Source organism: Corapipo altera, unplaced genomic scaffold (assembly GCF_003945725.1).
Source record: "Corapipo altera isolate COAL_440 unplaced genomic scaffold, ASM394572v1 61411, whole genome shotgun sequence".
NCBI lineage: Eukaryota > Metazoa > Chordata > Aves > Passeriformes > Pipridae > Corapipo > Corapipo altera.
Genome location: NW_020884875.1, coordinates 8,733,055 through 8,759,098, shown reverse-complemented (window position 1 = coordinate 8,759,098; position 26,044 = coordinate 8,733,055). Strand labels below are relative to the sequence as shown.

At 36.8% G+C, this 26,044-nt stretch overlaps 1 protein-coding gene across 1 annotated transcript in view; it reads right to left on the bottom strand.

Annotated features, from left to right (window-relative positions):
• Positions 1-4,190: 4,190 nt before the first annotated feature.
• The window catches only part of CWC27 (CWC27 spliceosome associated protein homolog), a 103,777-nt gene continuing 81,923 nt past the window's right edge, over positions 4,191-26,044 (bottom strand). The window contains exons 12-14 of the mRNA XM_027635353.1: positions 21,930-22,039; positions 19,269-19,372; positions 4,191-4,620 (exon numbers count right to left, since the gene is read on the bottom strand). Coding sequence (XP_027491154.1) covers positions 4,458-4,620; positions 19,269-19,372; positions 21,930-22,039 — 377 coding nt within the window. The 3' untranslated portion in view covers positions 4,191-4,457. The remainder of the gene's footprint in view (positions 4,621-19,268; positions 19,373-21,929; positions 22,040-26,044) is intronic.

Sequence of the window (26,044 nt, the reverse complement as noted above, 5' to 3'; positions counted from 1 at the left end):
CAGATTCTTCAGCTCTGCAATGGGAAGCCAAGCACACAGAGACATTCAAACAGTATGAAAGGACAGTGGAGTAGAGACTAGATATAAATGTAAAAGCTATCAGAAGATTGAGGAGGATATAAATTCTTTCTCTAGCCTTTGGTAATAGAGGCAGACAGGGAAGGCATGATGATGAGAAAGTGTGGTGATAAAGCCTGTGGAGGCAGAAAGCGGTTCTTACACATCTGTGTGAGATGCACAAGAAAGACCTGCACAAGTGTGCAGTAACTTTTTAAACAAACTCTTCCAATCTGTGACTTACAAATTAAACTTCTGCCACATTAGTGAGTTCTTAAAAAACAAAAGAATTGTAAAATCAAGTGGAAAACCCCATCTGTGATAGATACTGGAGCGGAAGAGAAATCCTGCCAAGAAAAAATACTGTGAAACTAAACTGAATTCAGAGGAATATTTTGTTGTGACAGCAGCTAAGGTGCACAGGCTGTGTGCCACCTGCCCTGGGTGCCTTGCAGATGTTGTGACCAGACCTTATCCATTAGAGAGCCCCACTGTGGGTACAAGGTGTCTGTTTGCATGAGGAATTTGTGACTAGCAAGCTGGAATGTGGCACGTCTGACCGTGATAACTCAAGGGGAATCACTTTATGGCATTAGACTGGGATATGGCAAGCTTCCGGTACTGGTAGGGCAGGAGTGTGTTAACAAGGGATGAATCAGATACATTCAAAACCTTTTTGGTTTACGTTCCTTGTGCTGTACATACTTCATCAGGAACCTTATAAATGTAGTCACTGTATGATCAGCTCACATTTTGTTACAGTGAAAGATGCAAGAAAATACACACATTTTTTACTGAGAAAATACAGGTAAGAAGCCCCCTCATCTTCTAACAGCCCAAGTCTATCATAATTTAAGTAATGACAGATGCATATGTCTCTGCCAGAATGAGGCAGTCTGAAGCTATCCTTTCTGTCTGAGACTAGTTTTTATGTTGCCAAAACATAACTGTGTCTCTTGCAAACTTGATGTCCTCTAGATGAAAGCAGACAACATTGGTGTGTAGTTATTTTAACTGCTAGAGGGGAAAGGAGACAGTTTGGGAAAAACCTCTTCCCAAACCTGCTCATGCTGGAAACTAACAGCTCAGGCAAAGCTACGTAATGTGGCATTGCAGACTACACCCATAGCAGCCTGGGCATAGTGGCTATTTAACAGAAATAAACCAGGCTGTGTTGCACTTTAAGTGTTTTTAGCTCCAAAGCAAAAAGGGCACATTGTACTACCTTTGGCATCACTGATGGTATTTGTGAAGCAAGCCTTAAGCTGTTCTCGAGGACCTTGCTATTACCAGACATGGCCTAGAAGAAGCTTATCTACTTGAAACCCAGCTGGTTTGGAAACAAAAACGTCAACCAACATAATGCTATGTGCAGGTAAAACTTCCCCCCCTTCCCATTTTCTTTTCATTTAGGAAAGTCAAATTCCCTCTTACAAAATGAAGGGCTCCATTAAGGTTTCTGTTAAAAGGAAGGTAGGGATGATGGAAGGACTCTGTCTTACAGAGTGTTGTTAACACTAGCCCACTGTGTTGGCAGGAAAGCTCATGTATTGAAATTGGAGTTTAGCTGCCAGTAAAAAAAGGTAGACCTGGTCTTTGTGTTCTAGTTCAAAATTCAGTCATAGTCTGGGCTTATGTCATTTTTAGCTTATTGAAATGAGTAATCAAAAAAGCAGGTGGTGGTGGTGGTGGTGGTTGGGAAGTGGAGCATACCCAGCAAATTTAAGCAGTGAGTTGTTTATATAAGTTATTTAATTATCAGCATTGTGGTGTGCATCTTCAGGCTGGGTTATCTATACCCATAATTAGCATTTTTTAGAAAAGACAACTTCACAAGCATTAAAACACTGGTTTTGTACTAGTAATGCATAGATAAATGTTCCTAGCTGTATGTTACAACTATGTAGAGAATACACTCATGTTTATACAAACAGGTGAGGTACTAGCCATAAGAGTGGAAGAAGGAAGCAGCTTAATGAAGATTCAAGAAAATACCATTAGTCTAAAATCTCATTACCACAGAACAAATTCTTTCTGCAGCTGCAAAACCAACTTCACTTTTCAGCCACTAAACTAGCTCAAGATGACTCTTTCACAGAGCGGGGGACACCTGTCCACATTGTGTTTCCCACTTGCTTATCAGGATCGATAAATAAAAGATGTAACTCTGAGCACACCCATTTCAGTCCATATAAAATACTGCAATCCTATAGCATTCAACATTTCATGCAATTATAGTAATTCTAGATGATGAATGAAATAGGTTTGAGTTAAAATATGATTCTGCTAGCCTGGCAGTATGGGAAACAAGCAGGATTGTTATTTGCAGTACGGGAGTTACCTCTGACCCCTCAAATTTCTTGTTTCTGTGATATTTTTACTCCTCAGTGTTGGCTTTACCTGACATGGTACTTCTGATATCAGCATCTCTTGTCTTCACTCCAGATGTCTCCTAAATGAAATGCAGAACTACTTTTGTTTCAGTGAAATGAATAAAATTTAGACACCTTAGCCTATTTCTAAGTGACTTTCAGCTGATTAGCTGTGATAATCTGATTTTAAATACACACTGATCAAGAAATGTCAGCATATTCTCTTGCTCTTGTCCTGTATAGGCAAGGTCCAGACTTTCAAACCTCTTCTTACTGAGCAGAGTCCTAACCCTCAAGTTAAGCTTTCATCTCTGAGTTTGTCTAGTGCTTAAAACTGCGAATCTTCTAATACAGCAACTCAGAGTTGCTGCAGGTAGTCAGCAAAAAGATTCAGCTAAGAAGGGTGTTAGTCAACTTGCCCATTCATTGACTCATGCATCCTACTTAAGCTTACAGGGACAATATGTAATTAGAACATTTTTCTATTACAGGGGTGGTAACTGTGTCCTGGAATTGATGCTCCAAGTTCTTTCTAGATCTAGCCCTAACTTTCCCCATGCCAACCTCCTCTGCCTACACACACACAGAGACACACAGAGTCACTTACCTCCTTCCTCCCATCCCCATCAAAATGGGGGGTTGATATGCCTATTTCCTGTAATCACTGCTTAAAAATTTTCTCCTCAAACAAAGCAATGATTAGAGGTAACAGTATGTGACACTAGATGTTCTCAATTTTGCCAACAGCAGCCTGACAGAAAGTTAATAAATGATTAAAAACCTTTGACTTACTAATTTGTGAATGGAAATGTTTAGGAATGTAACCCCTCTTAACTTCTTTACACCATGGCACAGTATAATTCACTCAGCCTAAGAGGAGGATACTGACAGCTTTATACAGGGACTCACTTCACACCTCCAAGTTTTCTTCTTATCTCAAAAGTTGCACCGTGCATTAAAGCAATAGTCTGTATTAATCTAACCTCTGACATTTGGGCCATATTAACCTATCAATGCAGGTTTATGTATCTCACACCTCAGACCCTATCAAAAAATTTGGCAGTGGCAGCTTGATAAGGACACCATACTTACTGAACTTGTTCTAAAAACATCAGCAAACCCACTACTCTGGTGGCACTTTCTTTTGACTTTGCTCACTTTTCTTCAGCTATTGCCAATATGGGTAATTCATGCTCCTGTAGATTCAGAACTGCTGCAAAGAAGGAGCAATGAAAATTCACGTTTATCTGTAAAAATATTAACATCCAGGGTTGTAAAATATGTGAAAAGTCTACAAACAAGTGGTTCAAGCAACAACTGCAGCACATTCAGATTCTCTTTTTGTTCAGGTGGTATGGATAATGAATAACACTATCCATAATGTACTATTGGGAATATTATTGGGAAGTTGAGATCTGTATTGGAATGTGTATTTCAAAAGAAGGAGACAATTACCAAATTCTCAAATTAAACTCAGTTTGTTTCAAGAAAGCTGGGACCACTCTAAGGAGTACTGAAAGTGCATCATCTTAATTCTGTGACAGAGTGGTTTGGGCAGGCAATGTTTACTGTTGCAATATTTACATGTCTTTATAAAAAAAAATAAAAACTAGTAAAATTGTACGTTCAGAAAATCTTAAGACCCTGCAGATGGGGTTTCTATGTGTTAATTTCACCCTTGCTTAGATAAATTCTCATTAATTTTGTTGAAAACTTTTTGATTACCATATATTGATTGAACAATGATGGTGACTACTGCAATTAAAGTACAGACAAAAGCCAAGTCACTATTTTATTAAATATATAACTCTAAACACCTTTAGAGAGGCTGGATAACGAATGCAGTGAGAGCACATGACCGCACAACTTAAGAAACAAGTGATAGTTCTGCTTCAAAACTGTCTGACAGGTTCTTGAGAGATTCCTTTTCACACTTGTCCAGGGATATTTTTAGAATCAGCTTACAAAAGAGCCAGTGCTTTATTGCAGTCACTTTCCAAGGCAGCTCTGGCTAGCTTTACACTCCTTTTATCTCCTTTCCTTTTTTTCTCTCATTATCTTCTTGCTTTCTTCTCTTCTCCTCTTAGTTACAGGATTCCGTGGATCATAGATCTCAAAAGTGTCTTCATCCTGCATGCTTGCATCTTTCACCTTTCTGCTTCTGTCTTCAAACTGAAGTACATGTGACATCCTACAAAAACAAAACATAGCTCAAACTCAGTGAATGAATGGAAAGCTATAATTTGTAATTATGATGTGCATTGCAAGATTTTAGTATTATGATTTATTTTTGGGCATAGCAAAATAGAACTGACTTGGGTTTCTTTTGTTGTTAATTTATTTTTTTTTTCTTTTTTCTTAACAGACCCAAGTATTATAAGGTAACTACTTTTGTAAAGACCCATTTTGAAAAATACATCTAAATACAGATAGAGTTGTGTCTGCTGGATTTTATTTCATATACTAAACTCTGTTTTCCTGTCTTTTTCTATTTAACATATCTTCCAAAATGTATGGCAAATTTTTCCCAGGAACAGGGACTGTTTCTTAAGTTTCCTATTAGTCACTTTGGACTACAGAGTGTACGGTTTTACAGAAGTGGGGAAGAGCTTACATGGAAACCACTTGAAGTGGTTTCACACAAAAGATCAAAAGGGGAATGCTTCAAGTCCTGCTGCTCCACATTAACTTGGCTCAGATCGTGCTTTGAATACCAGACTAAACAAATGCCTTGTTCAATTCCATGTTTTTTCTCCTGTTGATTAGTAGTTTTCCCCATCAGATATTTCCTCATTTCAGCAAATTCCAGTAATCTGAAAACATCACAATTACACGACTGAGAAGTGGGACCATATGAACCACAGGAGGCTCAACAAGGCCAAGTACAGGGTCTTGTACATGGATTGGGACAACCCCCAGAATCAATTCAGGCTGGGGGATGAAGGGATTGAGAGCAGTCCTCCTGAGATGGACTTGGGAGTGCTGGTTGAAAGCTCAACATGACCCAGCAATGTGCATTCACAACCCAGAAATCCAACTGTGTCCTGGGCTGCATCAAAAGCAGTGTGGGCAGCAGGTCGAGGGAGGGGATTCTGTCCCTCTGCTCTGGTGAGAGTCTGGAGTTCTGCATCCAGCTCTGGGGTCCTCAGCAACCAGAACACATGGACCTGTTGGAGGCCACAGGTGCTGATTACAGGGCTGAAGCACCTTCTCTTATGAGGAAAGGCTGAGAGTTGGGGTTGTTCACCCTGGAGAAGAGAAGGCTCTGAGGAGAACTTATTGTGGACTTTCAGTACATAATGGAGTTTACAGGACAGACTTTTTAGCAGGGCCTGTTGTGACGGGATAAGGAGTAATGGTTTTAAACCAAAAGAGGGTAGGTTCAGACTAGATTTAAGGAAGATATTTTTTACAATGAGTGTGGTGAAACACTAGAGTAGGTTGCCTAGAGAGGTGATGTGTTTGTATATCTATTTATGTATTTTATATATAGAAAAGTTTGTATGTTCATTCTAAAAAAACCCTGCAAAACAGAATTAAATGATTTTTTCAGGGCAAACACACAAGCCTAGGCAAAACCCTCACTTAATCTTTGGATTTGGTCTTCAACAATTTCAAAAACGTCTTTGACTTTGCTGGGACAACTAAAGAGCTATACTGATCTGAATCTTAAGCATATCAATATTTACAGCATTAGATGTCTTTGTCAACAGTCCTTGTGATAGAAAATCCAGGAAAAACGAGTTGCAAAAGGGAAGTCTTGCGACTAATGAAATACTGCTTTACTGGTCCCTTACAACACATAAGAGGCCCTAAGTTAAACAGGGTTTTCAGAGAGCTCTAGTGCAAATCTCCACATATAAAGAAAGGGAGGGAGTACCAGCTCAGTTACTGTAGATAATAAGTACTATTAAAGAAACCAGACAAAATTCAAAGCTATAGACCATATGAAATCTGTTTGAATGCTTTAGAAAATTCCTAAAAACAAAAATTGAGAATTTTAATTACAATTGATTCTTGACCATGGGGGTTTCATAAACAATTAAGAGTCATTTCCAGTGTATAAAAGTTGGGTAGTTTATAACCCTGTACACACTACTAATACCCAAACTTATTTTTTTAGTCATCTCTACAATTCAGAAAAACATAATGTACCATCACAGTGACTCATGATTGCATATTTGTAGTTTAATTATAAAAACATTGTCTCACAGTGGAGGGACTGAAGTAATTTATTTTAGTGAACATGCTTTCTGCATTTGTCATATTCTTCTCAACTTATTAAAGATGAGTACACGTACCAAATCACACTATCCTAGTCTGAATGAAAGCACAGGCCTAAAGAGATGGAGTCATCCCTTGGTGCACGGTTTTAGAGTGTGTTATAGGAGTGTACGTAGAAGTGTAGTCACACTTAGCTCTTCCACCAACTCAAATTTTCCAAGAATGCCATAGCACAGGATACAACTTACAGGACACAACTAACAGGAATTAAAAGTAAATGCATCTCTAATTCTTGGGTCAGACCATACTGTGGTCCCAGGTAGTTTGCAAATTAGATGCACTAGATTCAGATGAAGCAATGTTTACTTCTCCCCAAGAGCTGAAAGAAGTCATAGTCTCTGACTCTTATGCATAACTTTTCACTGAGACATTCCCAGCTGTGATTAAAAATAAGCCAGTATTAAGATACTTTCTGATATTCCCAGAATCAACTTCAGATGCAGCATCTCATAGGTAAAGCAAAATAAACACAGACTGTGGTGGAGATTTTAAAAAATATTTTCCTGCTATGAACTTAAGTTTATTTTTAGCAAGTCACACATCTTCAAAGGTAGACCTGTTCTGCATCTATGTAAATATTAAATCACACTGAATACTGTTCTTCAAAACCAACTGGAATTGTTCTATTTTTTAAGGAACATGGGAAGTGTTTAATAATTATTTCTATATTAATTACTTTAATTTAAAATAATCTTACTCAAGCTCCTCCAACAGAAGTTTGTATTTGCATAATTTTCCAAGTGCAGAGTAAGGGCTGCAATTCCACAAATATAGGTTTCATGAGACTTTTCCTTGTTTGTTTTATAGCTCTCTTGCCTTTTGCATGCTCCTGGGTTCAACAAGGAGCTGGCTGCCTAGTCACATTTCTGCAGTCACTGTGCTGAAAGCACTAACTTCATCTCCTTATTTCTGGTCTTCAGGAACCTATTGTGCTGACTGTTGACAGCTCATTTTAAACGAGTGAGACATTTAACTTTAAAACACACTTTTCTTCAAAATTTAAAGGATGAAAGGTAGTCAGTTCTACCATGCAGAACTCAAAACAAACCCTAAGTTTTGCAGCTTAATATTTTTTGCAAAAACTTAGTTTTAATATAATAGTTTGCCAAAACTGATGACTCTGGGTTTGAACTACCTAGGTGCGCAAATTGCTGTATTTCTTTAGTAGAAATAACTACAAAATTATTTTCTTAACACCTGTTATTAAGAGAGTGCTGCAAATCAGAACGAGCAATCTTTGCATGGATGTATTGCTGGAGAGGGTTGATTTTTACTCTGACCAGATGACAGCATCCTGCAGGTTTACCATGATCCTATCCCATGTAAAGCGGGAACAGCTGTTCTGCTGCACTGCACTTCTTTCCTTCAGTGTTACTAAAGAATATACAATAGTTGGTTCTCTTCTGTATTCCCAAAATGGACTGTCTTGAAATGTTAGACTGAAATATCTGAATTAATTTAAGACAGTTCCAGAGACAGCACGGGATTTCATAGGTAAGTTGCTCTCACAGCCTAGTGATACTCTCAGGTCAGCAAACAGAACTTTTGAACTCCTCTAGTGAGACAGTACTTGTAAGAAAATGATACACTGTAATCCCTCTCATTTTGAGATGTGTGAGTCATGCACTGGATCTGAACCATATGCCAGCTGCTGACAGGCGGCACTCATGTTAAGTGTAGCATAAAGAGAAGCCTGGTAATCCAGCAGCTTTGGCCTTTCCAGAACCCCCTCTGGGAGAAACTAAAGCGGCAACAAGTGAACTGAATAATTTTGAACCTTGACAACAGTAACAAAACACAATGCTTTTGCACTACTGATGAAGCTCAAATCACCAGGTATAAAAGCACTCAAGTATCAGTGATTTTTATACTAACAGAATGAAATTGCAAAGCTATATCGCCTAAGTCCACACTTGTTTTTCAAACCGATACGGCTGGTGGCTGTTACCACCTACCCTCCTGCCCCTTCAAACTCCTCTGCTCAAGTGGCTCTACAGAGCAAGCCTTGCACTCACTTGCATCAGCATTTTTAAGCAGCTGATCTTTGCAGTAAATCATCAACAAGCATGAACAAAAGTTACGCTCTGCCAACTCTGTTGTGATGGTAGTGGCTTCTGGTAGAGTGACAGTAACTTCTTAAGCAGTTTTAGGCAGGTGCCTGCTCTTTGGAGGTGCCTGCATAAAACACTGTTGGTGTTATACCCTACATTTTTGCACTAAATAAATAAAACAACTAATCACATTGGTATGACATTTACAATATCAGAATTTTGCAAGTTATAGTATAGTTTTTTGAGAGTTACTGGTTCTTTCCATCAGGACATTAAAAACGAACACAGAAGAGTAAGTACCTATGTCAAGAAATTCAGTGCTGCTTCTTACATTGTATAGGCTGTCTAAAAAAAAGGAGCCCGGTATAGACCATAACTACTGATACTACCATTTGTTTCCAAGTTCAATATTGCTTGCAAGTAATGTGCTTCCTACTTTTCTCAATTTCACAATGCATCACATATTTAAAAGAAAAACAATGCGAAAAACTCAAGCACTACTGCTTTCCTTAAATTATACTCTACTTGGCACTATAATTTTCCTTCAAGTATTGTAAACTAGTATGTTAAACTGAAAGTATTAATCATTAAGGCAGGAAACATTGTAACACTTTCCTTCCATTACCCTCAAGATACCTAGGCAGTGGACAGAAACTAACTTTTGAACACAGACAAGTGAATCCACAGATCAAAGCAAAGGAGACCTCTCTCCCAAGGAAAAAAACTTTAGCTGTTCTGGAAAAATGAACTCACTGGCACTCTTTTCACTCCCAGAAGAGTAGTGGGTGGCACAGGAATAGGAGAGAGAGTTGAGAAACACAGAAGGGCAGTTACAAGACCACAAAAAAATAAATTGAGGAAGGTAAAGACTAAAAAAAGGATTGGAATGAGAAACAAAAACAGAGAGAAGGAGACTGTTCAAAACGTAAACAGAGTGAAAAATGTCAAATGACAATTACAACAAGCATATATTTTGAATCAAGGCAAGAGAGCAAGAGTACAAACAAAGAAAAAGGATGTTTTAGTATTACTATAAATACCCCACCCCCATGTACTTTACTGAAAATAATTTCAAGACTCAAAAGAGGTATTTTCTAGTTTTCAGATGAATGGAGTACTATTAGCTCACAATATTTCGGCTTTCAGCTGTTTGTGCTAGTTTGGCTGGGGTAGAGTTCATTTTATTCACAGTGTCTAGTATGGGTCTGTGTATTGGATTTGCGCTGAGCACAGTGTTGATAGTATAGTGATGTTTTGTTATTGCTGAGCAGGACTTACACAGAGCTAAGGCCTTTTCTGCTCTTCATACTGTCAGCTGGCGAGGAAGCATGGGAGTCTGGAGAGGAGACAGCTAGGACAGGTGACCCAAACTGACCAAAGGGATATTCCAGACCATATGACATCATGATCAGTACATAAAGCTGGGAAGAAAAAGGAGGGGGGGAATGTTTGGAGTGATGGTGTTTGTCTTCCCAAGTTATCATCACATGTGATGGGGCCTGGCTCTCCTGGGGATGGCTGAACACTTGCCTGCCCATGGGAAGTAGTGATTTAATTCTTTGCTTTTCTTTGCTTGTGTGTGTGTGGCTTTTGCTTTTCCTGTTTAACTGACTGTATCTTAACCCATGACTTTTCCAGCTTTTACCATTTTGATCCTCTCCCCAATCCTGCTGGTGGGGGAGTGAGCAGCTGCATGATGGCTGGGGTTAAATCATGACAACAATGCAGGTAATGTTTTACTGTTGTTCTCGCATGGAGAAAAAATGTCCCCAATGCTAAGCAAGTAAAACTGATGAAAACATGCTTAAAAAATATCATACAACCTGACACTGTACACTTCTGTTAACTTTGACTAGCCCTTTGAACTTGTGTATTACAGGTACTGGAGGATGAAAAAATTGGCTTTAACCTCCTCAGAATAACAAGAAAGTTGCGGGTCCTCCACAGACCGAAGAATTGATAGCTTGTATTTTTTTTGTGTAACCTACAGCATAAAATCAGAACAGAACTTTTACAGATATTTCTAACATAATACTTTTTGAGATACTCTATTTGAATGTTATAAGCTTAGTTTTACTCCAAAAAAATCACCACAGAAATTATAAGAAACTAATAGTTTCACTTTGTATGGGATTTCCAGGTTAAAAAAACCCCCACAGACATTAGTTTTTGAAAAGCCAACAACATAACCTAATCTTGGTGAAGGCTAATGTGGTGTTGTATACTTCCATTGTTCAAGACAGTACTAAGCATTTTTTTCTCTTGAAAGAAGATTTAATTATAAGTAACCTTCTAAGACATGGAAAAATCAACTTAACTATGAAAAAGCTCACCTCATTAAAAGATAAGCTGTGGGAAAATTAGTGAAGATTAGTTCTCATAATATCAGAATTAGAAATATGTAAAACTGTGATGACTTACTTTTTTAAATCAATAAATATTTTTCTATTAAAAATTCAGTTATTTTATGTTGATATTGTGTAACATACATAAACAGTATAGTAACACTACATCCTTGACCTCTTCACAAAAAGGTTAAGTAGTTTAATGCAAGCATATGGTACTTTAAATAGACAACTGCTTCTGGTAGAGCAGTATGGAAGAATGCAAATTCCAGATGTTGTTCCAGACAGTGCATCAGTATAGAAAAACTTTACACAGCATTTACTACAAGGACATGGGAACCACCATATCAGAATGATTCATCCAGCCTAGCATCCTGTCTCTGGCAATAGCCTGTACAACATCTGATGCTCTGAAGTCAGTCAGAAAATCACCTCCCCAAGTTAACACAGTCAGCCAGTATTGTATCACCATAGCACACAACTGAAGAGAGGGAAAGGAGAGGAGAACATTTCTAGCACAAAAATACTCAGATTTTCAAAACATTCAGCTTCTCTGGACACTCTCTATTTTATCCCTCCCTCTCCCCATTCAGAATATGTCCAAATCCTTACTGTTTAAACATGTCATTCAATGAGATGAAGTTGGGGTGCTTGAAAAGGTGTGTCAATAAGCAGGAAGCTTAACTAAGGCTAATAAAGATTTAGATGATTATTTCTTCATTCTTCACTAGATTTGCTGGCAATAAAAAAAATGTAAGATTTCCAGACAGTAAATCTAACACTAGATATCCCTTGAGTAAAGCATGGATCATCTCTGAATTTAAGTCAAACAGTAGTCAAGGCTCAGATGCCTAGTCCAAATAAACTCAGACATGGAGGAATTAACAAAAATAAACACACAAAAACCCCCACTCTAAATGCTCTGAGTTTCTCATGCATGCTGAACAGCTAGAAGCCATAAATACACAACTTGAGGAGAAGAACAATTCGTTAATATGAATTACTGGCTGAAACAGCAGGGTAGGGGTTAGCATTTACATATCAAGCAAGACCTGACCACATTCTAGCAGTACAGGGGTGAAAGTGGGGAGAAAACTGGGGCCGGGGGGGAAAGATTTACAGCAGAAGGGTTTTTCTTCCTCTCTTCCTTTAAAAGTTAGTGGTAGTACTAAAACCCAAACAAATGCTTATTTTTTTGCCAAATAGAAAAGAAACCCCTCTTTCCAATGTGTTTCTAATATAGACCTCTGGCACTCATTTACCCTTTGTAAAAATCAAGTAAGTATTTTGTCAATTTTTTAAAAAGGTAAATCAATGGCCTTAGCAGGAGAGACCTAATACAGTGCCAGTTTTTCCAGACTAGTGGAGGAACGTTGGCTCAAGTCTGGATGGGAGGAGGGGAGCAAACATGGCTTTAATCCATCTTTGTGCTTCACTGGCATAAATTACATCAGCATTTTTTCTGTCGTTCCCTAAGCTAGCATCGGCATGTGAAAGAGACTGCAGCTTAGTTTTCAGGGGTTTACTGTGTTTGTCACAGTTAAGCTTCTGCAACTGAATCTGCAGACTGGTGCTAATCTTAAGGAAGCCATATTTCATAATCCTAAATCTGAGGTATTATAGCAAAGAAAAACCCCTGCATTTTAGAAGATTTATATAAAGGTAGGTTTATAAAAGAAATACAACCAATATTTTTAGGTGTTTATCCTGAAGAATTTCACCATGCAAAGTTCGATAGTATATGCTGCATTAAACAGGAAATCCTGGTAACAAATTGTGGAAGACATTATCAAATTTAAATGGAGTGGATACTAACAGTGTGAATCATGATTTAGTTTTTAACAGCAATGAAATATTGCAATGTAAAACCAGTCTGGCTAACTGCAACATTAACCTGATTCTGAAATTGCTATTTCCATTAAAAAAGTTGCAAGCCCAAATCAATTCTAGCCTATACTCAAAAACACCAATTGAAGAGTGGTGCCTTGATCCTTTTTTTAGACTTAAATCTCTCTCTACTACAAAGTCTTTTACTGCAAGAACACAAAATAAGTGAAATATTATGTGTTTCCACTTCTAACTGTGCCAGATTTCTCACTGAAACCAACCCTAAATATTCTGAGAGAAGTTTTCCTTTTATTATTAACAAAAACATTTTTACAAGAAGATACAAAGCATAACTATTGATGCAGGATAGAGAGTACCTTCACTGAATACATAGATTTATTTTTCGTTTGTTCTGGAGAAAAATATAACTATCTCTACAAACTGGGTAAAAAATTGTACACTCAAACTGCAATTAATGTCCTGGCAGAAAGAGCTTAGCATTAGCACCCAATGTTGCCACAATATTTAAGTGGTCTCAGCAGCAGTTTTCAAAAATTCTCAACTGGGAACAGATTGGAGTATCTGACATATATAAATCAGGCTGCACTTTATATGTTTATCATTGAACTTCAGTGAGGTTTTTGTTCACAGAAACAATAAATTAATAAAACCAGACCATTTTCCTTTAGTTTCTACTATAAGGTGATCTGATCCATGTAAAGCATCACTGTGCAAATCAAAATAATATTTTGTGACCAAGAAGAAGATATCTTTTAAAGCTTTCATGGAGGCAACTATTTTAAACAGTGTATATCAGTAAATAATGCCAGTAAATTCACTTGAATAGGTTTTAATCCTCACTATCTTAACTGAGGTTTATCACAAGTAACTTAGAGGACAATGGTCTTGATAACATTAGTAATTACACAACATGCACATGAAACAATCCATTAAGCAAGACTTGATATGCCTTTTTGTTTGAGATGGAAGATCTTTGCTGTCACACAATTTTCACAACAACCTTTTCACTGTAAGTTGAAGGGTATTTTCAGGCATTGACTTATTCACTTCGCTTTTAAAGAAATGTCCTTTTTTTCCTACACCTCAAATTAGCCAACTTTTAGAATAGTTCAGACTCAACAAAGGTAACTAACCATATGAATTTTAAACTGAAAAACTATGTGAAAAACCATCACCTTATTCCGAATTCCCATTTTACTCATTCCTTCTTGTCCCACAGAATACCTGAAAGCTGAATGGATTTATGTTATTTCAAATAAAGAGTAAGTTTCAGAGTCTAGACATACTTCCAAAATTACTTAAGTGACTTATTTATATTTGTCGCTTAGTTACAGCTGTGACAGCACTCCACAGGGAAGAAAGAAGTTGATCTCTTCTAAAGATTAAGAAGCTTTGTATTTCACATCCTTACATTTCACCCAGGAAACACTGCAGTAGTTCAATTATGAGGCACTGGCATCACGTGCTATTAATTATATGAACTATGTAGGATGCTGGCAGTCACAGTCAAATTCTAAACGGCTGCAGAGTGCCTTCCTGAGAGCAGATAGAGCCAGTGATGAGATCTGAATGCTGAAGAAGAAATCCTAAACTTCTAGCCAGGTGCAGAATGAAGAAAAATTACCGGGCTACACTGTAACACAAACCCTAAAGTCAACTGGAGGTCTACTTGCAGCCCTGATGTGTGATTTGATGGGATTAATAACAGATCAAATCCCTCTACTGAGGATGATATAAACTTTGGCTTATTCCCTGGTGGCAACAATAATTTAAATGCACTTCACATAATCATGTTCATCTGGTAAGAACAGCTTTCGCATGCTAATATTTCAGTTTCCATACTGAATACTGAAGGTCCAGCAGAATGAATTGGGCATCTTCCATGAAGTCCATGGAAGTTCATGGAATAACATAAACCCATGCTTCTCAGAAATCAGATTACCATCATGGAAATACTTTTCAAGCAGGAACAGAATATTGCCCCAATACAATGTTCTTATCATAAAATGGCGTGGGTTGGAAAGGATCTTTAAAGGTCATCTAGTCCAACACCATGTCACGGGCAGTAACATCTTCAACTAGATCAGGTTGCTCAGAGTCCCGTCCAACCTGACCTTTCCAGGGATGGGTCACCTGCCACCTCTCTGAGTGACCTGCTCCAGTGCCTCTACCCTCTGAGTAAAGATTTTTTTCCTAGCATGTAATCTAAATCTCTTCTCTTTTAATTAAAATCATTCCACCTCATCCTATCGCTATTTGCCCATGTAAAATGTCACTCTCCCTATTTTTATTTTTAATTCCCCTTTAATTTACTTAAATAATTACCACAATAAGGTTGCTCCAGAGCCTTCTCCATCCTGAACAACTCCAAATCTCTCAGTCTTTCCTCACAGAAGAAGTATTCCAGTCTCCTAGTCATTTTTGTGTTCCTTCTCCGGACCAGCTCAAAAAGGTCCACATCCTTCCTGTGCTGAGGAATCCAGAGCTGGATGCTAGTCACGTTTCTTTAGATACAGCTCAGGATGCCATTGGCTTGGTGGGCTGTAAGTGCACACTGTTGGCTCATGTCCAGCTTTTCATCCACAGGAGCCCCCAAGTCCTTCTCAGCAGGGCTGCTTTCAGTGAGTTCTTCTCCCAGTCTCGGTGAAGAGTCTCTACGTGTGTTTGGGATTGCACCAATCCAAGTGCAGCACTATGCACTTGGACTTGTTGGACTCCATGAGATTCCCACATGGGTGTATTTCTCAGGCTTGTCCAGGTCCCACTAGATAGCATCCTGTCCTTCTATGGGGTGAACTGCACTGCTCAGCTTCATGTTGTCTGCAAACTTGCTGAGGGTGCACTTGATTGCACTGTCTGTGTCATTGATAAAGATATTAAAGAGTACCAGTCCTACGAAGAGAATCAATGGGCAGGCACATCTTTTCAATCAATCCACAAAAAAATCCCATCATGATTTGCTAGCCTACGTGTCTTCCATGTCTTATCATGGCTGGGCTTCACGAACGAAGATTAAGGAAGGCTCTATTCACATTTATTACAGGCATGCTGCTGGCCAATACGAGATAGACATATCCGATTGCAATCCATGTCTTATAAGGAACTGTAAACTTGGCTAGTTTCATGTACAATGTACATGAAAGGTATGGAGTGCTGATCCTTTTGAGTTGTCAGTTACTTGATAATGACAATTAAGCTTTAAATTTAAGAACAGTACTGGAGTTGATTCCTGAATCTTTTTGTGCATTTTATCTGTGAGATTCCACAAGCAATTGGGACTCTTCATAGATATATGCTGAATTGACTTGGCAAGCAGGTGAGCTTTCAAGAAGGAAAGTAGTGGTGGTTTCTTTACTACAGAAAATTCCATCAACTTAAAAGCTGTCATAGCACTAGATATACTTCAGTATGTCAGTAAATCTTGCAGTTGTAGAAAGCCTCCATTTGTTTTCAAAGATCAGTGAGAAAAGAATATAAGAAAGTCCAGAATTTTGGTTAAGGACATGACAGGTGGATTTTTACAGTAGAGAATCTGTTCCTTCCCCAAAGACCAGTATTCCATCTGGAAAAGTGTAGATAAATATCTCTTGCATTTCATAAGCATGTAAGGTTGGTAAAAATTCAGCTGGAGAGCCCTATTTTTAGGAGTAGATAGCCATGTTCTCATGTCAAAGTGAAAAGTTTAATGTGGTAAGGGTTGGCTAGTTCCCTTCCACTTAAGATTTTACTGGAGAAGAATACAATTACAGAACTGTACAGAATGTATAATATGAAGGTTTGAATTGGAGTATTTAGAATTCATGTGATTTTGACAAACAAGAGTAGAAGTCTGAAAAGTAGGATACAATTCAGAAAGTGCAGTGGGTGAATTCCAATAAGAGCAGTCAACAGCACGAGCACGGGACAGAGTTAGGTCAGGCAATCATTCAATAGGGAAGAACTTGTGGCTTAGGAAGGATTGGAAACCAGGCATGAAAGAAACAATGACAAATGAAATAATCCTTCCACTCAACGCTGACAAAGGCTTAGCTGAGTGCTGTATCTAGTCTCAGATTTCACACCTTGAAAGAAGCACTCAGAACTCCCAGAATTACTTGATGGAAGGATGTTTTCGAGTACTAAGTATCACTCTTATCCTATTTAAAGAGATTTTGCACGGATTAATTAAAAGCAGTCAATCTTTGTATGTAATTGATTGCATCAGAATTTTTTTCTCTGATTCCTGGATTCTCTCTATGGAAAATATTTTGTCCTGTTCATAGGATCTGCATCATTATTTTCATTATCTGCAGTTACTGCAACACCTTCTGGACTGAAATCTGGATTTGACTACAGCTGTAACTACTGGATATCATCATCAGAACCATGAAGAGTCACTACAACCTGAACAGGTGTCACATGCATGCAACTATATGTGTACAGCAGTCTAAGTCCTAAAGAAAATGAATAGCAGCAGTGTTCTGCACATAGCAGACATTTGGGCACTTCTCAGAAGCATTCTACTTTTCATGCAAGAAAAAAAGAAGAAATATGACTCTCTTGTAAACAGTGTGTATGGTGTTTGATAATTATTACCAGATTTTGCTGTCTAAGAACACATCTGAGGAAGGGTTGTGAAGAGGACTGAAGAGAAATGCATAATACTAAGTTTTAACATGAAATACCAGAATCTTTGCTGAGACATTCTATTGCAACTTCTATTGCTATTTGAGAATTATTATATATATGTCTGCAGCAATCAAAATCTAATTTCCCCTACAGAATTCCAAAGTATCATAACAAACATGGTATCTGCTCACCAAAAGTGCACTTGTAAGAAAAAAATGTCTGCAAACTAGTAGACAGACACATTTTTACAGCATCTGGGTACCTTAGAAAGACATGCTTGATCTGAGTTCTTCCAGGCATTTTTTTCTCTGTGGCTCCATATTGAGAACTATTGCTTATCCTTTTCTTTTAATGATTTGTCAGATGTCTTCACTACTATTTGATCATTAGTTGTTCTTTATTTGCTTATAGTCCAAATAAGGAAGAGTCAGATCATTAGTTCATTCTTCATTTTCTCAAAGGCTGTAGAGAGTGCTGCAGACGCAGATGGAGATTATCTGGCAGAACTCAGTCACTCATTGTTGGCTTAAAATCTTAACCAAGAAGACTTTCCCCCAAAATCTAGCTGAGATCCATCACAGTAGCAATGAAGTGTCATCTGTTTAGAGACTAATATGAAAACCAGATATGTCAAAGCAGAAGGCCCAGAGGGAATTGTGTCAATGTTCAAGAGGCATTTGGACAATGACCTTAATAAAATGCTTTAATTTGGTCAGCCCTGTGTTGGCCAGGCAGTTGGACCAGATGACTGTTGTAGGTTCCTTCCAACTGAAATAATTAATCTATAATTCTTGGAGAACTTAGAAGCAGCTCAGAAGAATCTCAAAATATCAGTGAAATCCAAGGATCTCAAAATTTATATTCTATGCTTTCCCTCATCCTCAAAGAGTCTGAGATAGAAAAAGACATAATGAAGGAAGAAAACACAGTTTGAAGAAACAATCAAATAATTTTAAGTCATCTGAGATACAGAAATATTGGTTGTCTTAAAATACTTGTCAAGAACTTTGTTAAAGTTGCTATTTTAGCTGTAGTTTTGCTGTAGCTGTGATGGTTTATGCATACAACTAAGGAAAAAGTTGTAGGCAGAGATAGCCTATTTTGTTGGACCAGCTATAATGCTTGCCTTACAAACAGAAATGACCTATCCTTACAAAACATTTTTGTTATGATTTTTTTTTCCTTTTTTCCAGTCAATTTATGCAGATATTTTTTGTAAGGATCTAACAGTTTGCAGCCTAGGACTTCAGGATCATACTTCAAATCATAGTGATTTTTATCCCCTTGCTTACCTAACATGGGTGGTTTGGATGAAAGATGAACATGAGACAACAGGGTACAAAAGTTGCTTCCTTGACTGGGAAGTCTTGAGGTATTAACTTCTGCAGTGCTTTACTGATTTCAGGGCTACTCCACTTCCTTGGGGTCACCCCATACTTCAGATGAGCCAGTTCATCTCATCCATCATTTAAAAATACTTATCAGCTTTAACACAGAGTTCTAAAAGAAAAAGTTGTATGTCTTCTGTTCTCGTGCCTTATTTTCAGAATGTTAAACCAACCAATTTTAGCCAACTCCTGATGCAGCAGTTATCTTTGTATTTGGTCTTTTCTGCTACTCAAATTTATGCTTACCAGTGAGACTACGTTAATGCAGTAGGATTTTCATTGGCAAACACAGAAATCCAAATCAAAAAATCTCACCATCCTTCGTCATTATCCACATCAGGTTCAGAAAGCTCATTTTCAGGAGTTTCTTCAATTGCCTGGGATAATTTTGATTTAAATCGGTCCAATAGTGCCAGTGTCTGAAATTAAACACATGGTTTTAGAGAAGTTGTATATTGTTCTATACAACATCTTTATTATTTTGAGAAATAGTACAATAAGATGGTAAAGTGATCTTTCCTATAAATTCAAAAGAAAAACTTTAGAAAGGCAAGTGAGAGAGTGAGAGGCGGTGGGGGACATGGGAACAAGATTGCCTGGAGAGCACTCATGATGTGAGTGGGTAAACAATGCTGAGGCATCAAGAGCAAGCAGGGAGTGGGCCCATCAGGTATGAAAGAGAACATCCAGTGAATTGAAAATGCCTATTTAAAGAACAAAAACTTGTGTCTACTTACAGAATAAAACAGCTGATTAACACTGCTGACAATGAATTTTACTGCAGATACAGGTCCTTATGCAGCATACATAAAGCTCATACTGATTTAAATTTGCTATTTTATTCTCAAGCTGATACTGCCCAGTCTTTCAGTTACAATGATGTCATCAAATCTCAGATGACATCTGAAGATCATACCACAGCTCTTGTTTCTGATCATCTGAAATGAGATTTTGATCATACAAGAATTGTATGCCTGAGCCTTGCAATGGGAGAGGAGGGCTCTTCAAAAAAAGGGCAGAACATACGAATAATTTGTATACTCCATAGCTTATCTTTTGCTGATATTTGAGACACTCCTGGAAACAACAGCATCGGGGAATAAGTGCTGAATTTATGTGGCACGCTACATTTGATTTGTAGGTGATAGGTTGGCAACCTATGTTGTAAAACACCTCTATGGCTGTGTAGTTTTATTTGGTCAAGTTTTTCAAATTTAAAAGAATAAAAACTAAACGAGAATAGAAAACAGAAATAGGAAATACCAGAAGTGTTCACTGGAATCAAATTTCCTTCTGGGAGCAATCTTAACTTGAAGAGTTTCCTGGGTTTTGAATTCTTTCAAAAACATATTTTAGCACTGCCAAATACAGATTTGAGGGATTTTTTGCACTTATTTTCTTTATTTTCTGTCTAATCCTCTGTTTAAGATGGAAGAGAGGAAAGTTTGGAAGATATTTGGGCTTGCAAATCATTCTAGTTCTATAGCTTTCCATACTAGTGCAAACAAACAGTGCACTTGCAACACCTGAGACAGCAAATCTCTGCCTAAGCCACCAGGAGAAAAGAAACTAATCCTTTTAACGTGAAATTGTAACCAACAAAAGCCACATTCCTTATGTCTTGTCTAATTTTCTCTGGTGTCAGCATTTCCGTGAATTGAGCAGGTGACAGAAATATTTTTGAAATCTTAGTAGTCATTTTTGTAGTGAGTGACTAGATTCTATAGTGTGGATCAAATAACATTATAATTCGACCCTTGTAGAATTAGAAGGCTCGGACTTCCAATAACTAGCAATTTAAGAAAACATACCTTTCCCCCTCTTCCTTAACTGTTGCATAGAAGATGGAAAATGGTATTGTCCTGTAGGATCAATTACAAGGGGCAAAAGACTAGAAGAGGCACCCCACAAGTGAAACAGATGATGATAAACTTGATTAATTATTGTTGAATAGTTTCCAGTAGGGTTATGTAAATAAAAATTAAGATCTATTAAAATATACATCCCTGTCATCTCATTTTTCTGTGATGTTCAGGACAGGGCTGATATAAATTCATTAGACATGGTTTTATATCCCTTGATCCACACTGCCAACAGAGCTTCAGTATTCTTTGATTTAAAGACAATAGGATTTTGAATGTACAAAGTTTCCATAAACTACTTAGTTTAGAGCTAAATCAGCTTGCTGCATGTATCAAGTTTTGCCAAACACTGCTTTGAAGTTACTAAGTCTCAATTTTCAATCTCTTCTCGATTCAACATTTGAATAGGAACATCTTTGTAGCTAAACTGACATGCACTTACAAACCAATGTATTTGATATGCTGCATAGATTTTAAGTTGAAGGAAATTTCCACTTCATAGGCAGTTTCATATATTTAATACTTTCAAACTTTCCTATCTCAGAAAAAAAAAGAAGTTTTTGTAAAGCAAACTTTACATTGCTCATATTTGCATCCTAAAGTCTACAGAAATCCTAACTAATTTTTAAACATAATTTTCACTATATTTCATAAAGCATTCTCTTCTTACAGTAGACTAATGAACTATTGCTGTTCATTGCATGACACCAAGAAGTACTCTTCAAAACATAATTTAAAATGTTAAAAACCCCAACTAGAAGAGATGCCAAGTATGCAAACTTCTGTCCCAGTGTTATCTTATGGTAAGTTGCAGAGCCAAGGAAAGCACTCGGTAGAAATGCAAACTCTCACAAATGTAATCAAGGATACCACTTCATGGCTAGCATTTCCTTGGAAGATTTTAGTGACTAAACTGGGAGCAGCTTCAAATACACATTGACACTTCACTTATCTTTCTACTTGGGTAATTAAAATATTTAATTTTACAAATAAAAAGATTCTTAGAATGGTAAATTAAAAACAGATTTTAAAACTTTATTTTTACACAAATGAAGAGATAAACATATTCAGAACTTTCTCTGTATTTTTTTTGCCCAGGCTATCAAACTATTACCTGATCTTCACGAGAAACTCCTTTCTTTGGCTGCTGCTTTCGCTTGTCTTCATATTTTCTCTTCTCCTGAAGGTATTCTTCAACAACACTGTTTGGAGCAGGTTCCTCCTCTGAATAAGGAAACATATTTGATTAAACAAATTAAATTTGGTTTAATGATTTAGTACCTTTTTGGAGACAATTTTTGACTTCTGAAATACCAAGAAAAACACTTCCATAAAACACTTCAGTTGTATTGTTTTCTCAGCAGCAGAATGATTTGCTACTTGCTGAAATGAAAAACACAACACTGTACTGGGCAGACAAGTAAAGAAATTTTTGTTTCAATTTTATTTTACTATGGAGCCAGGGAAAGCAGGATAACAGAAATAAAATCTCTGATGAAAACTGCTGAAATTCCTTTAACAAGCTGACCTTCATTTCTGAAGATCTTTCTTGGAGCAGATGAACTATTATATGTATTAATATTTTGTGACTATTTGTTACACAGTAGACAAATATAGCCTATAGAAAAGTTCACAGTTTTCCTGTTTTGTAGGCTGAAGTAGTCACAAACCAAAACCTTGATCCTGCAAAAGGGAAAAAACCCCAGTAACATTTAAACTTTAAACAGAGTCCATTTTGTCAGTCAGAAAAAAAACCCCATTAGTAACAGATTAATATCTAGACTAGTCAACAGCTACTCTCTTTTGTTTTTTTTTAAAAATTGTCTTCTCTTGCAGAATATTCACTGCCATGACAAATTAATAATTTAATGGGACAAAAACTGAATTGGGAAAATGAACAACACCATCCTTTCACATTTTCTTCCTCTTGAATAGCATCAGGACATTTCACATATTGATTTAGTATTCTTGAACATTACGTACATGTATTTACAGAAGTGTTATTCCTGATAATGAGCAGAAGAATAAAGCCTCCAGATGCCCACTACAAATGATGAATAGAAAACATTCTTAGAGAAATTGTTTCAACAAATTTCAGGATATGCAGACTGATGCACTGCAAATCTAAATCAAACTTGGTATCAGGTTTTTTTCAGATGATTGCTTACAGCTATATAGAAAAAGCTCCTGATCCCAAACTAATTTTCTCTCTCGAGTGAGGTATTCTATGAAGTTTATGAACATGGCACTTCATAATAAAAGGAAATAAATTTGTAATGATGTATCTACATTTAAAGTATTTTTATATTTCTGCAAATATATTATTTCCTTTTTATCCTACTTTCTATGTTGCATTTAAACAGCATTTAAACAGCATTTTAACCTTGCTACATCGTATTTAAAAGGTATCAGAAAAAAATGAAACATACAGAATACAATTCACGGATGGTTTATTCGCTGTTTTCTAGTTGATACTTTGCGTATAATGAAGAACAGTGGATTACAGGTACCAGCAAGAAAGAAAAAGCCATCTTCTAGAATGACCAAAATAGATAAATGCATATACATATACATTTAGGGATGATTAAACAGCTGGATGAATGAAATCAAATCTGCCATAAAATTTCATGCAGCATTATATCAGATGAACTGAGAAGAACAGAAGTACAGTGTAAAACTATCAATCATAATGGTTCAGCCCCATCTTTTCCCCATTAGACAATCTCTTCTACTAATAAAAAATCTCATTCTTAATTCAAGACCAACCCCTTGTGAAGACAATACACTTTTTTTGCATAAATGCACGTATCCATACTTGTTGTGGAAACAACATACTGTCTTGTTTTACTAACATTTAGCCTCTAGATAATTAATTTGAACTACAAAACCATCTGCTTTTTTATAGAAAACAACCTTTGAGGTGACATTTACAAAAAGGGGTGCTTTGAAGAGAATAACAGTACCCTACGATTAATAGAATTGCCCACCTATGACAAGCAAAAGAACTGAGAAGAGTGTTCTTGAATATGCATGAAAATGGCTACAAACGTTTAAACCTGCAATCTACACTTTGATATACATATGTTGAATTTAAGAAAATGGGATCCCTAGTCATATAGGTCTTTTGACTAAGATTTACTCTAGTGCAGCTCAAATACAATTCTCATACAAAAAGGGTGAAATTCCTCTGCAGTTGTGTGTTTGTGTATTTTTATCCCACTCATATGTGTGTTAATACAAATAATTTAAATTTCAGTTAAAGCCTTCTCTTGAGATTATTGTTTCTTCGGTCTTTGCTTGTCAAGAGTTTTTCTAATCCTCAAGTTCATTCTCTGTCTCCTAGGAAAGTCTTTTCATAAGACAGACAAAAGATAATCAGATCCACTTGAACTAACTTCAGCACGAGTCAATCAAAAGAGCCGTGCACTTGTATGCATCATATTTCTGCATCTTTCATTAAAATGGCTTAAAGACTTTGTCTTTCTCCATGAGGTCTTACAACCTATTACTCCATATCAGAAGCAAGCAATTATACAGGAAGGATTTTCAAAAGCCCCTAAGTCAATGGGTTTCTTACACATTTTGAAACTTGAAAACTCCAATAATTTCAAAATCACAGTGTACTTTTAAATATAAATTATATATTCAATTTTTGATAGGCATAAAAAGTTCGTGTTGAAAAAAAATTATTTTGTGTCTGAATGAACTGTGGTAATTAGCAAGTAAAAGAAAATGTCCAGAGGAGACTCTTGTTAATGGGAAGAACCCTTTTTAAATGTAAAAACAGATTGCTGCCTACTACTTCATATCTCCCAGTCGGCTTCCCAGATACCCTCCAAATCTTTTGCAGTAGAGTTAAAAAAACCAGAAACTACATCAATGTATGATGGACTTGACAGTCATATGAAGCTTGACAAATTTAGGTCCAGTTTGCTGATTCAGCAAAAGTATAAGGATCATGACTTTGGTAATAATCTCCTTAACCAAAAAGGATTTTTTGGACAAAAATTAACAAAACATGACATGGATACACAGAAGTGAAATAACAATTAAACTAAATTTAGGTATTGCAAGATGCAGAAAATGACAGTTTAAGTTACAGGGATCTTGCATACTTGTGCCCCGAAGCATTTCATCACAGTGTAATCTCTCCTTTAGTTTGAACAAGTTGCTGTGTACATTCTATCAGCAAGGAAGGTGAGGAAAAAGAAAAAAAGAAAAAGATAACCTTCCTTATTGAAAATACATTTCATCCTACTTTCAACAGAATTTGTAAGTCTATTACTATTTATCTCAGCTAGCTTGAGTTACTACCAAGAGACTCCTCATCTTACTGTGACAAAAACTTTATCATTTAAGTAATTTATTTTCTTTCAGATAGATTCTTCTATCCTGAAATTATTCCTTTAGGGAGGAACACATGCAAACCCAATGGTGTAATCTAACATAAGACTTTGGTTTTAGGACATGGTTTAACAATGATAGCCTGAAACTAAGGAGGAGATTCTGAGGTCTTTAAACCAGAAAGGAAGAGACTGATTTTTAAAAAAAATACAGAAGAGCTTATTTTATCCTCACTTAAATTAGGAACAGTTCAAATTATGTCAGTCTGTAACTACAACACTGCAGAAATATAACAAAGACAGAACTTGATCCAAAGGCATTGAACTGAAATGATGTTTAGGGATGGCTTAGGGATGGATCAATCCCTAATATGAAGTGAAGCAGAAAAGAAAGCTTGATAGTTTTAACCTAATTCCTAAAGCACCTGCTAAATTTAACAGCATAACACTCAACGGAAGTTGCATCAGATAGGCTCTATTTTGGAAACGCAATTTTATCTTCCACCTTATAGAAACCAAGGAATATGAATTCTGGTTCAGTTGCCTGAAAAGCACAATCACTGCTTATGCTCATACACATATTGCCCTCAATGACTGAGATCCATTTCTAGCACTGCAGGTGGGGTAACTTTGCCTTAGCAAGTCCACCAACTGTGTGACAGAAAAGGTACAATTTTACACAAATGTATGACAGTGTGCATAAAATTTTCCACAGCATGAACCTTTTTTTGACAAACCAAGATTACTGTCCTTGTAATTAGAATCTATTATAAAATCTACATTTTTTTCCTTTTTAAGAAAGGGATAATGAAGCTGCTTATAAAACATTTGTTGGAAAAAGAAGGAGTTTGGTTTGCTGAAAGTATTATCAGAAACAGACTAATCT